The 12,276-nt window shown below is 50.0% G+C and overlaps 1 protein-coding gene across 1 annotated transcript in view; it reads left to right on the top strand.

Moving 5' to 3' along the window:
• Positions 1 to 12,276, top strand: part of LOC142501945 (alpha-2-macroglobulin-like protein 1) — a 56,126-nt gene that overhangs the window by 1,624 nt on the left and 42,226 nt on the right. The window contains exons 2-7 of the mRNA XM_075612571.1: positions 384 to 567; positions 1,085 to 1,247; positions 2,187 to 2,239; positions 2,570 to 2,590; positions 10,230 to 10,383; positions 11,156 to 11,240. Of these exons, the coding sequence (XP_075468686.1) occupies positions 384 to 567; positions 1,085 to 1,247; positions 2,187 to 2,239; positions 2,570 to 2,590; positions 10,230 to 10,383; positions 11,156 to 11,240 (660 nt within the window). The remainder of the gene's footprint in view (positions 1 to 383; positions 568 to 1,084; positions 1,248 to 2,186; positions 2,240 to 2,569; positions 2,591 to 10,229; positions 10,384 to 11,155; positions 11,241 to 12,276) is intronic.

Here is a 12,276-nt window from a genome sequence, read left to right as displayed (position 1 = left end):
CAGAAAGAGAGAGGATGAAAGAGAGAGTCAGAGTGAGGCAGAGAGAGAGAGAGAGAGAGAGAGAGAGAGAGAGAGAGAGAGAGAGAGAGAGAGAGAGAGAGAGAGAGAGAGAGGATGAAAGAGAGAGAGAGGATGAAAGAGAGAGAGAGAGGATGAAAGAGAGAGAGAGAGAGAGAGAGAATGAAAGAGAGAGAGGCAGAGAGAGAGAGAAAATTAAAGAGCGAGAAAGAGCGAGCGAGAAAAAGAAAGTGACATAAAAAGAATAGGGAAGAAAAAGAAGTATGAGAAGCAGGGAGAGTAATGGCAAGGAAGGATATAGAAGCACTGATAATTATTTCCTGATAACCCAACCACTGCATTGCTTCTCATTGCTCCCCACACAGGTATTACTTTCTGCTGTTACCAGCAGAGGTCTATCACCCCTCCACAGAGAAGGCCTATGTGCATGTAAGTGGTGTGCGTGAGACTCTGACACTCACCATCACCCTGCAGACAGAGGGTCAAGACACCATCCTATACCAGCAGCTTCTGGCAGGGCCCAGCCTGTTCCAATGCATCGACTTCCAGGTATTCACCACCTTCCCACCACTAGAGAGGGGTGAATTATTCACCCGAATTTGTTTTCCCTGCGAATATGGCATTTTTTCACATGTTCTCATATTTACACATTCATTGGAGTTCAAAACAAGGTGCCACTGTTTTTTTTTTAATTATTATTTAAAAATGAGAAATTTGAACATATAAAAAAATGTGTAAAAAAAATGGAAAAATAATATTCATAAATTGGAGAATATCAAAAAAATTGGTAAATTTTTTTGCATTTTAAAAAAAAAATGGAGAAAATAAAAACAAAATTGGAAATATGGAAAGAATATGTGAAAATTAGGAAATATTTGGTATATTACAGAATTTTCATTTTCCTTTAAAAAAAAAAGTGAAACGCGTTTCGTCACATTCACCCATCTCCACCCACAGCACCAACCAGCGCACTCTCTTCTCTTGTACTCCCTGCTCCAGTCTTTCTTTACATCTCTCTCCCTTCACTTGACCTCTCTTCCATCTAATCCCTTCATCCATCGCACAGACCCCTCCACCAGCAGGAGGCACAGATGAAGTTGCCACGATTCATATCTCTCTCGTGGGACCTTCCACGGAGATTTCGGAGAGTAAGAACATCCTGATCAGCAGCATGGGATTAGAAACCCTCATCCAGACGGACAAACCCATCTACAAGCCGGGCCAGACGGGTGAGCGCAGGGGGCATCTCACCACTCATTGGTGTTGCAGGGATTGAGCGCTCTGATGCACACAATCCTCTTTCTTTCTTGCCGTTGTGTCCGATATAAGAAAGGTTTTCATCTAAATGTTTAAAAAATGTGATGTCTATTTATGTACATTCTCATTTCTGAAGCACACACCATGTACACATTATTTTACAGAAACATGATACAGAATAGTACGGGGGTACTGAGGAATCGCTGTCCAATCTACGTAGGAAGGGCTTCATGCAGTGGGTTAATGGGCAGAGATAATTAGACTGTAAGCTCCTCGGGGCAGGGACTCCTCTTCCTTAATGTTACTTTTATGTCTAAAGCACTTATTCCCATGATCTGTTATTTATATTATGTTATTTATTTGATTACCCCGTGTATTACTACTGTGAAGCGCTATGTACATTAATGGCGCTATATATATAAAGACATACAATACAATACAATTACACCAACCCAGACCTGCCACAAATGAGGAATGAAATGACAGCCAAAAATGAAAATGCTTTCCTATTGCCTTAAAGCAGGGGTTCCCAACTCCAGTCCTTAAGAACCCCAAACAGGTCAGGTTTTAAGAATATCCCTGCTTCAGCACAGGGGATTCAGTCCAAATGACGGAGCCACCTGTGCTGAAGCAGCTGTATCCTTAAAACCTGACCTGTTGGGGGTTCTTGAGGACTGGAGTTGGGAATTGCTGCCTTAAAGCAATCCTTCCGCTGTGATTGTTGATGAATTTGCACTGTGCTCCTGATTGCAAAGTTTGCAGAAATCACCTGGAACAGGAGTTGAACCATCTGCATATTGGTGTCTGTACCAGAAAGTCACTCCGGTGTCATTATGTGGCACATTGTAGCCATGTGGTGTATTAGCCAGACAAGGACTAGTTTTGTCACTGTGCTGTGCATTCTCTTGCAGTGCATTTTCGTGTCCTGAGCTTTGACGAGGATTTCATGGCTAATGATGACAAGGTGAGTGTGGTAGGAGAGGGGTCTGCCATAGGTGGGACAAATGCACTTACAGGTCTGTGTGCCAAGGGCGATTTCCCCTGACACATGGCGTTCTATCATTATTTTTCTGCATTAAGTGTAATAAACGTGCTATTTAATTCTTTTTCATTTAACTCAAATCTAGCAGTGAAAGGTTTAATGCAAAACCACCATATAAATCAGTGGTGTAGCGGGCTTCTATGAAATACCCCTAATATACTCTTAGTGTACTTACATGTTAATGGTAATTGGTGAAATAATTTCTCATTCTCCCCTTTCTCTCTCCTTCTCTCTATCCCTCTGTTCTCGCAGTGCCCTCTTGTGGAGTTGCAGGTAAGACAACATTTATAGGATGTGTGATTTGCATTGTGTGTTTTTCTATCTACAGTATGTGTGTGAGCTCCCACTGAGTCATCTCTCTGCTCTGTGTGTGACTCCCTGTGCTCCCTGTTCTGTGTGTGACTCCCTGTGCTCCCTGCTCTCTGTGTGACTCCCTGTGCTCCCTGCCCGGTGTGTCTCCCTGTTCTCCCTGATCTGTATGTGACTCCCTGTGCTCCCTGCTCTGTGTGTGACTCCCTGTGCTCCCTGATCTGTGTGTGACTCCCTGTGCTCCCTGATCTGTGTGTGACTCCCTGTGCTCCCTGCTCTGTGTGTGACTCCCTGTTCTCCCTGCTCTGTGTGTGACTCCCTGTGCTCCCTGCTCCGTGTGTTACTCCCTGTGCTCCCTGCTCTGTGTGTGACTCCCTGTGCTCCCTGATCTATGTGTGACTCCCTGTGCTCCCTGCTCTGTGTGTGACACCATGTGCTCCCTGCTCTGTGTGTGACTCCCTGTGCTCCCTGCTCTGTGTGTGACTCCCTGTGCTCCCTGCTCTGTGTGTGACTCCCTGTGCTCCCTGCTCTGTTTGTGACTGCCTGTGCTCCCTGATCTGTGTGTGACTCCCTGTGCTCCCTGCTCTGTGTGTGACTCCCTGTGCTCCCTGCTCTGTGTGTGACTCCCTGTGCTCCCTGCTCTGTGTGTGACTCCCTGTGCTCCCTGCTCTGTGTGTGACTCCCTGTGCTCCCTGCTCTGTGTGTGACACCCTGTGCTCCCTGCTCTGTGTGTGACTCCCTGTGCTCCCTGCTCTGTGTGTGACTCCCTGTGCTCCCTGCTCTGTGTGTGTGACTCCCTGTGCTCCCTGCTCTGTGTGTGACTCCCTGTGCTCCCTGCTCTGTGTGTGACTCCCTGTTCTCTCTGCTCTGTGTGTGACTCCCTGTGCTCCCTGTTCTATGTGTGACTCCCTGTGCTCCCTGCTCTGTGTGTGACTCCCTGTGCTCCCTGCTCTGTGTGTGACTCCCTGTGCTCCCTGATCTATGAGTGACTCCCTGTGCTCCCTGCTCTGTGTGTGACACCCTGTGCTCCCTGCTCTGTGTGTGACTCCCTGTGCTCCCTGCTCTGTGTGTGACTCCCTGTGCTCCCTGCTCTGTGTGTGACTCCCTGTGCTCCCTGCTCTGTTTATGACTCCCTGTGCTCCCTGATCTGTGTGTGACTCCCTGTGCTCCCTGCTCTGTGTGTGACTCCCTGTGCTCCCTGCTCTGTGTGTGACTCCCTGTGCTCCCTGCTCTGTGTGTGACTCCCTGTGCTCCCTGCTCTGTGTGTGACTCCCTGTGCTCCCTGCTCTGTGTGTGACTCCCTGTGCTCCCTGCTCTGTGTGTGTGACTCCCTGTGCTCACTGCTCTGTGTGTGACTCCCTGTGCTCCCTGCTCTGTGTGTGACTCCCTGTTCTCTCTGCTCTGTGTGTGACTCCCTGTGCTCCCTGTTCTGTGTGACTCCCTGTGCTCCCTGCTCTGTGTGTGACTCCCTGTGCTCCCTGATCTGTGTGTGACTCCCTGTGCTCCGTGCTCTGTGTGTGACTCTCTGTGCTCCGTGCTCTGTGTGTGACTCCCTGTGCTCCCTGCTCTGTGTGTGACTCCCTGTGCTCCCTGCTCTGTGTGTGACTCCCTGTGCTCCCTGCTCTGTGTGAGACTCCCTGTGCTCCCTGCTCTGTGTGTGACTCCCTGTGCTCCCTGCTCTGTGTGTGACTCCCTGTGCTCCGTGCTCTGTGTGTGACTCCCTGTGCTCTCTGCTCTGTGTGAGTGACACCCTGTGCTCCCTGCTCTGTGTGTGACTCCCTGTGCTCCCTGCTCTGTGTGTGACTCCCTGTGCTCCCTGCTCTGTGTGTGACACCCTGTGCTCACTGCTCTGTGTGTGACTCCCTGTGCTCCCTGCTCTGTGTGTGTGACTCCCTGTGCTCCCTGTTCTATGTGTGACTCCCTGTGCTCCCTGTTCTGTGTGTGACTCCCTGTTCTCTCTGCTCTGTGTGTGACTCCCTGTGCTCCCTGTTCTATGTGTGACTCCCTGTGCTCCCTGCTCTGTGTGTGACTCCCTGTGCTCCCTGCTCTGTGTGTGACTCCCTGTGCTCCCTGATCTATGTGTGACTCCCTGTGCTCCCTGCTCTGTGTGTGACACCCTGTGCTCCCTGCTCTGTGTGTGACTCCCTGTGCTCCCTGCTCTGTGTGTGACTCCCTGTGCTCCCTGCTCTGTGTGTGACTCCCTGTGCTCCCTGCTCTGTTTGTGACTCCCTGTGCTCCCTGATCTGTGTGTGACTCCTTGTGCTCCCTGCTCTGTGTGTGACTCCCTGTGCTCCCTGCTCTGTGTGTGACTCCCTGTGCTCCCTGCTCTGTGTGTGACTCCCTGTGCTCCCTGCTCTGTGTGTGACTCCCTGTGCTCCCTGCTCTGTGTGTGACTCCCTGTGCTCCCTGCTCTGTGTGTGACACCCTGTGCTCCCTGCTCTGTGTGTGACTCCCTGTGCTCCCTGCTCTGTGTGTGACTCCCTGTGCTCCCTGCTCTGTGTGTGTGACTCCCTGTGCTCCCTGCTCTGTGTGTGACTCCCTGTTCTCTCTGCTCTGTGTGTGACTCCCTGTGCTCCCTGTTCTATGTGTGACTCCCTGTGCTCCCTGCTCTGTGTGTGACTCCCTGTGCTCCCTGATCTGTGTGTGACTCCCTGTGCTCCGTGCTCTGTGTGTGACTCCCTGTGCTCCGTGCTCTGTGTGTGACTCCCTGTGCTCCCTGCTCTGTGTGTGACTCCCTGTGCTCCCTGCTCTGTGTGTGACTCCCTGTGCTCCCTGCTCTGTGTGAGACTCCCTGTGCTCCCTGCTCTGTGTGTGACTCCCTGTGCTCCGTGCTCTGTGTGTGACTCCCTGTGCTCCGTGCTCTGTGTGTGACTCCCTGTGCTCCCTGCTCTGTGCGTGACTCCCTGTGCTCCCTGCTCTGTGTGTGACTCCCTGTGCTCTCTGCTCTGTGTGTGTGACACCCTGTGCTCCCTGCTCTGTTTGTGACTCCCTGTGCTCCCTGCTCTGTGTGTGACTCCCTGTGCTCCCTGCTCTGTGTGTGACACCCTGTGCTCACTGCTCTGTGTGGGACTCCCTGTGCTCCCTGCTCTGTGTGTGTGACTCCCTGTGCTCCCTGTTCTATGTGTGACTCCCTGTGCTCCCTGCTCTGTGTGTGACTCCCTGTTCTCTCTGCTCTGTGTGTGACTCCCTGTGCTCCCTGTTCTATGTGTGACTCCCTGTGCTCCCTGCTCTGTGTGTGACTCCCTGTGCTCCCTGATCTGTGTGTGACTCCCTGTGCTCCGTGCGTGACTCCCTGTGCTCCGTGCTCTGTGTGTGACTCCCTGTGCTCCCTGCTCTGTGTGTGACTCCCTGTGCTCCCTGCTCTGTGTGTGACTCCCTGTGCTCCCTGCTCTGTGTGAGACTCCCTGTGCTCCCTGCTCTGTGTGTGACTCCCTGTGCTCCCTGCTCTGTGTGTGACTCCCTGTGCTCCGTGCTCTGTGTGTGACTCCCTGTGCTCCCTGCTCTGTGCGTGACTCCCTGTGCTCCCTGCTCTGTGTGTGACTCCCTGTGCTCTCTGCTCTGTGTGTGTGACACCCTGTGTTCCCGGCTTTGTGTGTGACTCCCTGTGCTCCCTGCTCTGTGTGTGACTCCCTGTGCTCCCTGCTCTGTGTGTGACACCCTGTGCTTACTGCTCTGTGTGTGACTCCCTGTGCTCCCTGCTCTGTGTGTGTGTGACTCCCTGTGCTCCCTGTTCTATGTGTGACTCCCTGTGCTCCCTGCTCTGTGTGTGACTCCCTGTGCTCCCTGCTCTGTGTGTGACTCCCTGTGCTCCCTGCTCTGTGTGTGTGACCCCCTGTGCTCCCTGCTGTGTGTGTGACACCCTGCTCTGTGTGTGACTCCCTGTGCTCCGTGCTCTGTGTGTGACTCCCTGTGCTCCCTGCTCTGTGTGTGACTCCCTGTGCTCCCTGCTCTGTGTGTGACTCCCTGTGCTCCCTGCTCTGTGTGAGACTCCCTGTGCTCCGTGCTCTGTGTGTGACTCCCTGTGCTCCCTGCTCTGTGCGTGACTCCCTGTGCTCCCTGCTCTGTGTGTGACTCCCTGTGCTCTCTGCTCTGTGTGTGTGACACCCTGTGATCCCGGCTTTGTGTGTGACTCCCTGTGCTCCCTGCTCTGTGTGTGACTCCCTGTGCTCCCTGCTCTGTGTGTGACACCCTGTGCTTACTGCTCTGTGTGTGACTCCCTGTGCTCCCTGCTCTGTGTGTGTGACTCCCTGTGCTCCCTGTTCTATGTGTGACTCCCTGTGCTCCCTGCTCTGTGTGTGACTCCCTGTGCTCCCTGCTCTGTGTGTGTGACCCCCTGTGCTCCCTGCTGTGTGTGTGACACCCTGATCTGTGTGTGACTCCCTGTGCTCCGTGCTCTGTGTGTGACTCCCTGTGCTCCCTGCTCTGTGTGTGACACCCTGTGCTCCCTGCTCTGTGTGTGACTCCCTGTGCTCCCTGCTCTGTGTGTGACTCCCTGTGCTCCCTGCTCTGTGTGTGACTCCCTGTGCTCCCTGCTCTGTGTGTGTGACTCCCTGTGCTCCCTGCTCTGTGTGTGTGACTCCCTGTGCTCCCTGCTCTGTGTGTGACTCCCTGTGCTCCCTGCTCTGTGTGTGACTCCCTGTGCTCCCTGCTCTGTGTGTGACTCCCTGTGCTCCCTGCTCTGTGTGTGACTCCGTGTGCTCCCTGCTCTGTGTGTGACTCCCTGTGCTTCCTGCTCTGTGTGTGACTCCCTGTGCTCCCTGCTCTGTGTGTGACTCCGTGTGCTCCCTGCTCTGTGTGTGACTCCCTGTGCTTCCTGCTCTGTGTGTGACTCCCTGTGCTCCCTGCTCTGTGTGTGACTCCCTGTGCTCCCTGCTCTGTGTGTGTGACTCCCTGTGCTCCCTGCTCTGTGTGTGTGACTCCCTGTGCTCCCTGCTCTGTGTGTGACTCCCTGTGCTCCCTGCTCTGTGTGTGACTCCCTGTGCTCCCTGCTCTGTGTGTGACTCCCTGTGCTCCCTGCTCTGTGTGTGACTCCCTGTGCTCCCTGCTCTGTGTGTGACTCCGTGTGCTCTGTGCTCTGTGTGTGACTCCCTGTGTTCCCTGCTCTGTGTGTGACACCCTGTGCTCCCTGCTCTGTGTGTGACTCCCTGTACTCCCTGCTCTGTGTGTAACTCCCTGTGCTCCCTGCTCTGTGTGTGTGACTCCCTGTGCTCCCTGCTGTGTGTGTGACTCCCTGTGCTCCCTGCTCTGTGTGTGACTCCCTGTGCTCCCTGCTCTGTGTGTGACTCCCTGTGCTCCCTGCTCTGTGTGTGACTCCGTGTGCTCCCTGCTCTGTGTGTGACTCCCTGTGCTCCCTGCTCTGTGTGTGACTCCCTGTGCTCCCTGCTCTGTGTGTGACTCCCTGTGCTCCCTGCTCTGTGTGTGACTCCCTGTGCTCCCTGCTCTGTGTGTGTGACTCCCTGTGCTCCCTGCTCTGTGTGTGTGATACACAGGACACACAGAGGAAGTCATGAACAGATAAAAGGTCCAGGAAATCATGAGGCCCCATAACCTTGAAACAAATCACATAAACTCTATTTAGTGGATAATGTTGCTAACAGTCAGTGAACGCAAAAATAGAAATAGGAATCCTGAACCCGTTATTTTAAAAAATCCAAAACATATGATAATGACGTGATATCTAGAAATGTAGATGTGTCCGTCCCCCTTCTGGTAGTGACCATTACAAGCCAATTTGAAGAAGTGAGAAGAATATTTACATGCAGATACTTGTCTAATTCCTTATTAAAGTTATCCGGGGCACAAGTCTTAACCTCTTAAATACAAAAGCCTTCCCTCTGTTTTAAGAGGGTTACACAAGAACCACCTCTTCTTGGCTTTTTTACAACCTCTACTGCCTGGCATCTGAGTTGTGAAATATTGTGACCCATTTCCTTGAAATGTTTTGCTACCGGGAACGCCTCATTTTGATTTAGAACAAAGTGGAGGATCCAGGGCACTGCGGATTTGTAGAAAATACATTTATTCTAGGCACACACAACGTTTCGAGCTGTACAAAGCTCTTTCTCAAGTTTCTCATTTTGATTTAGGGCAGAGGTTTATAACCAGGGGTGATTTCACCCCCAGGGGTTGATAGATGGGTGTTCAGTAAAATTATTGTTATGGGGTGACTGGGTACCTTGTGTGTCCTTTATGGGTGATTAAGGTACAAAAGGTTAAGGACCCCTGCTTTAGGGGTTGCGTAGTTTCCCTTATTCAGAGTAAACACAACAACTTTAGTATAGACCAGAAATTTAGTGTCACACGTGGCATAGTGTCTTTAGTATATTATTTCCCTGTATGTGGGCGTAAGAAACTGTTACCTTTCATACCAAGCACTGATAACACATAAGACACAGAAATGTGACATAGATTGAAAACGACTTTTGTCATCTATCCTGTGAGATGTCAGTCTCAACCAATATATCTCATATATCCCTTCTGTAGTAGACTAAGGGAGGTCTTTAGTCTGAGTCTAACTACAGACCCCTGGGCAGCACTGATGAATAGATGAATCCCGGGAATTTATACATATCAAGGGAAACATTACCCATCTGTTTTCTGCCCACCAGATGTATGATTACAGCCAACTGGAAGCAATTTGGATCCTGAAATTTCCTCAGTCCTTAACAGAATGTGGAAACTAATATACATAGAAAAGATAATTGAGTTCTTCCGTGACTAAATGCAAAAGTTTACAAAAGCTTGGGAACCATGATGCATACTGTATTATACCCACAGTCAACATCGGTCAGGGATTCCATGGTCTTATGAACATCTATACAAGGCCAAAGCATCATGGCTACACATTGTAAACTAAAACAAGGAACCCTTCATGAAACTGTTACTTTTATAGAGAGATACATACTGTAAGCGTTCCGCTGGGTGTGCGCCATGGCGTTCATACATAATATGTGTCACGGGAGACTAGGGAAATTACACCAGGGATCAGTACACTAGACAGGACTTCAGAGCTGAACAAAAGTGAATTTATTGGAAAAAATTTCTACAAACTTCCAGTACATAAAACACACAAACACACAAACTCACCTAACTGGGGGATCAACCTAAATTCCTAGGTGCATGGACCTCCGTCCGGAAGCTTACCCCGATACACACTCCCAACTTGCGCCACTGTCCGCGGTAGTATGGGCCGCACTGCCTTGCTCTCCGCGGGTTAGCAGTTTTAAATTCCCCGCTGTTGTTTCACTCCAGACAGCTCCGGCCAACGCTGCACACACACAGACCACAGCAACACTGGCTGCTCCAGACCCCTGCACTGGGTCTCCTCAGTTCCCTTCTACTGACTGTCAGCTTTTCTTTTAAAGGAGCTCTGCCAGTCCCCTGTCAGCACACAGCCTTCCCCAAGAATATGCAGTTCTTCTGTTCTTATGGAACCTAGCTCCAACACCAGGATTTAATAAATCATCGCTTTATTTGTTCTTAAGGCGTCAACCACCTCTGTAGTGATCTGCTTTCAGTACTCCTGCTTTGTCTCTATATCCAATCAGAGACTAGAGATCTGTGAAGTGAGAAACTACATCTTTTTTCCCTTTTTTCTTTGAAGGACCCTAAGTGGAACCGGGTGGGGCAGTGGCTGAATCTCACCCCTCAGCAAGGCATCATTGACCTGTCTTTCACACTGGACTCTGAGGCAGCTTTAGGAACATACACCATCAAGGCACCCAATGGCAAGCAGACTTTCCACGTGTCAGAATATGGTGAGCACTTCGCCAACAGCAAATGCTTCCAACACAATTTTATTACACATATTATATATATAAGTATTATATCATCATTACAGATGGTGAATCCGCCCAAATCCCTTTCCTGGATTTTTATCCATTTTACCCCCAAAATCTGTTCATTGGTGTAAAATCCGCAAATGGATTTGGTCAGTTTTAATCCGCGCGGATTCATCAAAAACCGCCATTGGATACAACCCGTGGATGGATTTGTAGATTCTTAAGAATCCGCCAACGGATGGCTGAATCCGCAGACCAAATGACCCGGCGATCCACTCTCAATCATCATCTTCATCATCATCTAAAGCGCATGTCAAGCCACTGCTGGAGGAAGGCGTCCCCAATGACCTTCCAAGTACTGCGGCCGCAAACCTCCCCTCCACGTTGCTCCAACACACGTTCTGATTTCGTCCCCACATCATACTTCTTTTTCTGCAAAAATAAAACGTTTTTGGAGGCCCTATTATAACCCTTAGTCTCTTGGCTGCAATAATTGGGTTAAAGTGTGAGGCTGGCGGAGAACAGATAAGCAGAATATCATTGCATTGATGATATAGCTGTGTAATACATTCTCTTTATTGTGTTTATATTGTTCAATAATGTTGTATTATGTGGTAATTATTATTTTATAAATGAATCCTCCCATCCCTTAAAAAGTGATTGTAGAGTTGGGGGCGAGTGCAATGCTCTGCCCTTGTATCAGGGATATATGTTCTGTATCTCTAACAGGATGCAAACTGTTTTTCAGTGCTACCCACATTTGAAGTTATCCCCTTGCTCCCCTCTGTCGTTACCATCCTGGATGAAGCGCTTCAATTAAAAATCTGTGGCAGGTAATTTAAAATGAACCTCAGAGGCTTCTATAATACACACACACTAAAGGGGCTCCGATAACACACACACACACCTCAGAGACTCCTATAACACACACACACACCTCAGAGACTCCTATAATACACACACCTCAGAGACTCCTATAACACACACACCTCAGAGACTCCTATAATACACACACACACAACTCAGGGGCTTCTATAACACACACCTCAGAGACTCCTATAACACACACACACACACACCTCAGAGGCTCCAATAATACACAAACACCTCAGAGACTCCTATAACACACACACATCAGAGACTCCTATAACACACACACCTCAGAGACTCTTATAACACACACACACACACCTCAGAGACTCCTATAACACACACACACACACACACACACACCTCAGAGACTCCTATAACACACACACCTCAGAGACTCCTATAATACACACACACACCTCAGAGCCTCCTATAACACACACACACACACACACATACACCTCAGAGGCTCCAATAATACACAAACACCTCAGAGACTCCTATAATACACACACACACCTCAGAGCCTCCTATAACACACACACACACACACACACCTCAGAGACTCCTATAACACACACACCTCAGAGACTCCTATAACACACACACACCTCAGAGACTCCTATAACACACACACCTCAGAGACTCCTATAATACATACACACACACACCTCAAAAGCAGTGGTCTTTTCTAATAGACATGTAACCCTCCTTGCCTTGCTCTTAAGGAGTTTACACCAGAGTACATGTATATGGCAGTGCTCAGTCTTTGTCACCCTGTCTGGGTGCTGGATTTGCGCGGCTGGGCGTTAGTAATGCAATGCTGGCCGCCAGGAACTTTATTCATACAAACAGCAGCTTTATTATCCTTTAGACACAGTATCACATATATACAGTGTATCTTGTATATCCTCTTGAGTGTCCGTTGGCTATACTGTTTGTGCTGCTTCCCTAGTTGCCCCAATCTCGGCCAGCTAGGTGGGCCCACACAGTTAACCC

The sequence above is a fragment of the Ascaphus truei genome, chromosome 8 (genome assembly GCF_040206685.1).
Source record: "Ascaphus truei isolate aAscTru1 chromosome 8, aAscTru1.hap1, whole genome shotgun sequence".
NCBI lineage: Eukaryota > Metazoa > Chordata > Amphibia > Anura > Ascaphidae > Ascaphus > Ascaphus truei.
The sequence above is the reverse complement of the archived record's forward strand: the minus strand, read 5'-3'. Positions and strand labels throughout refer to the sequence as shown.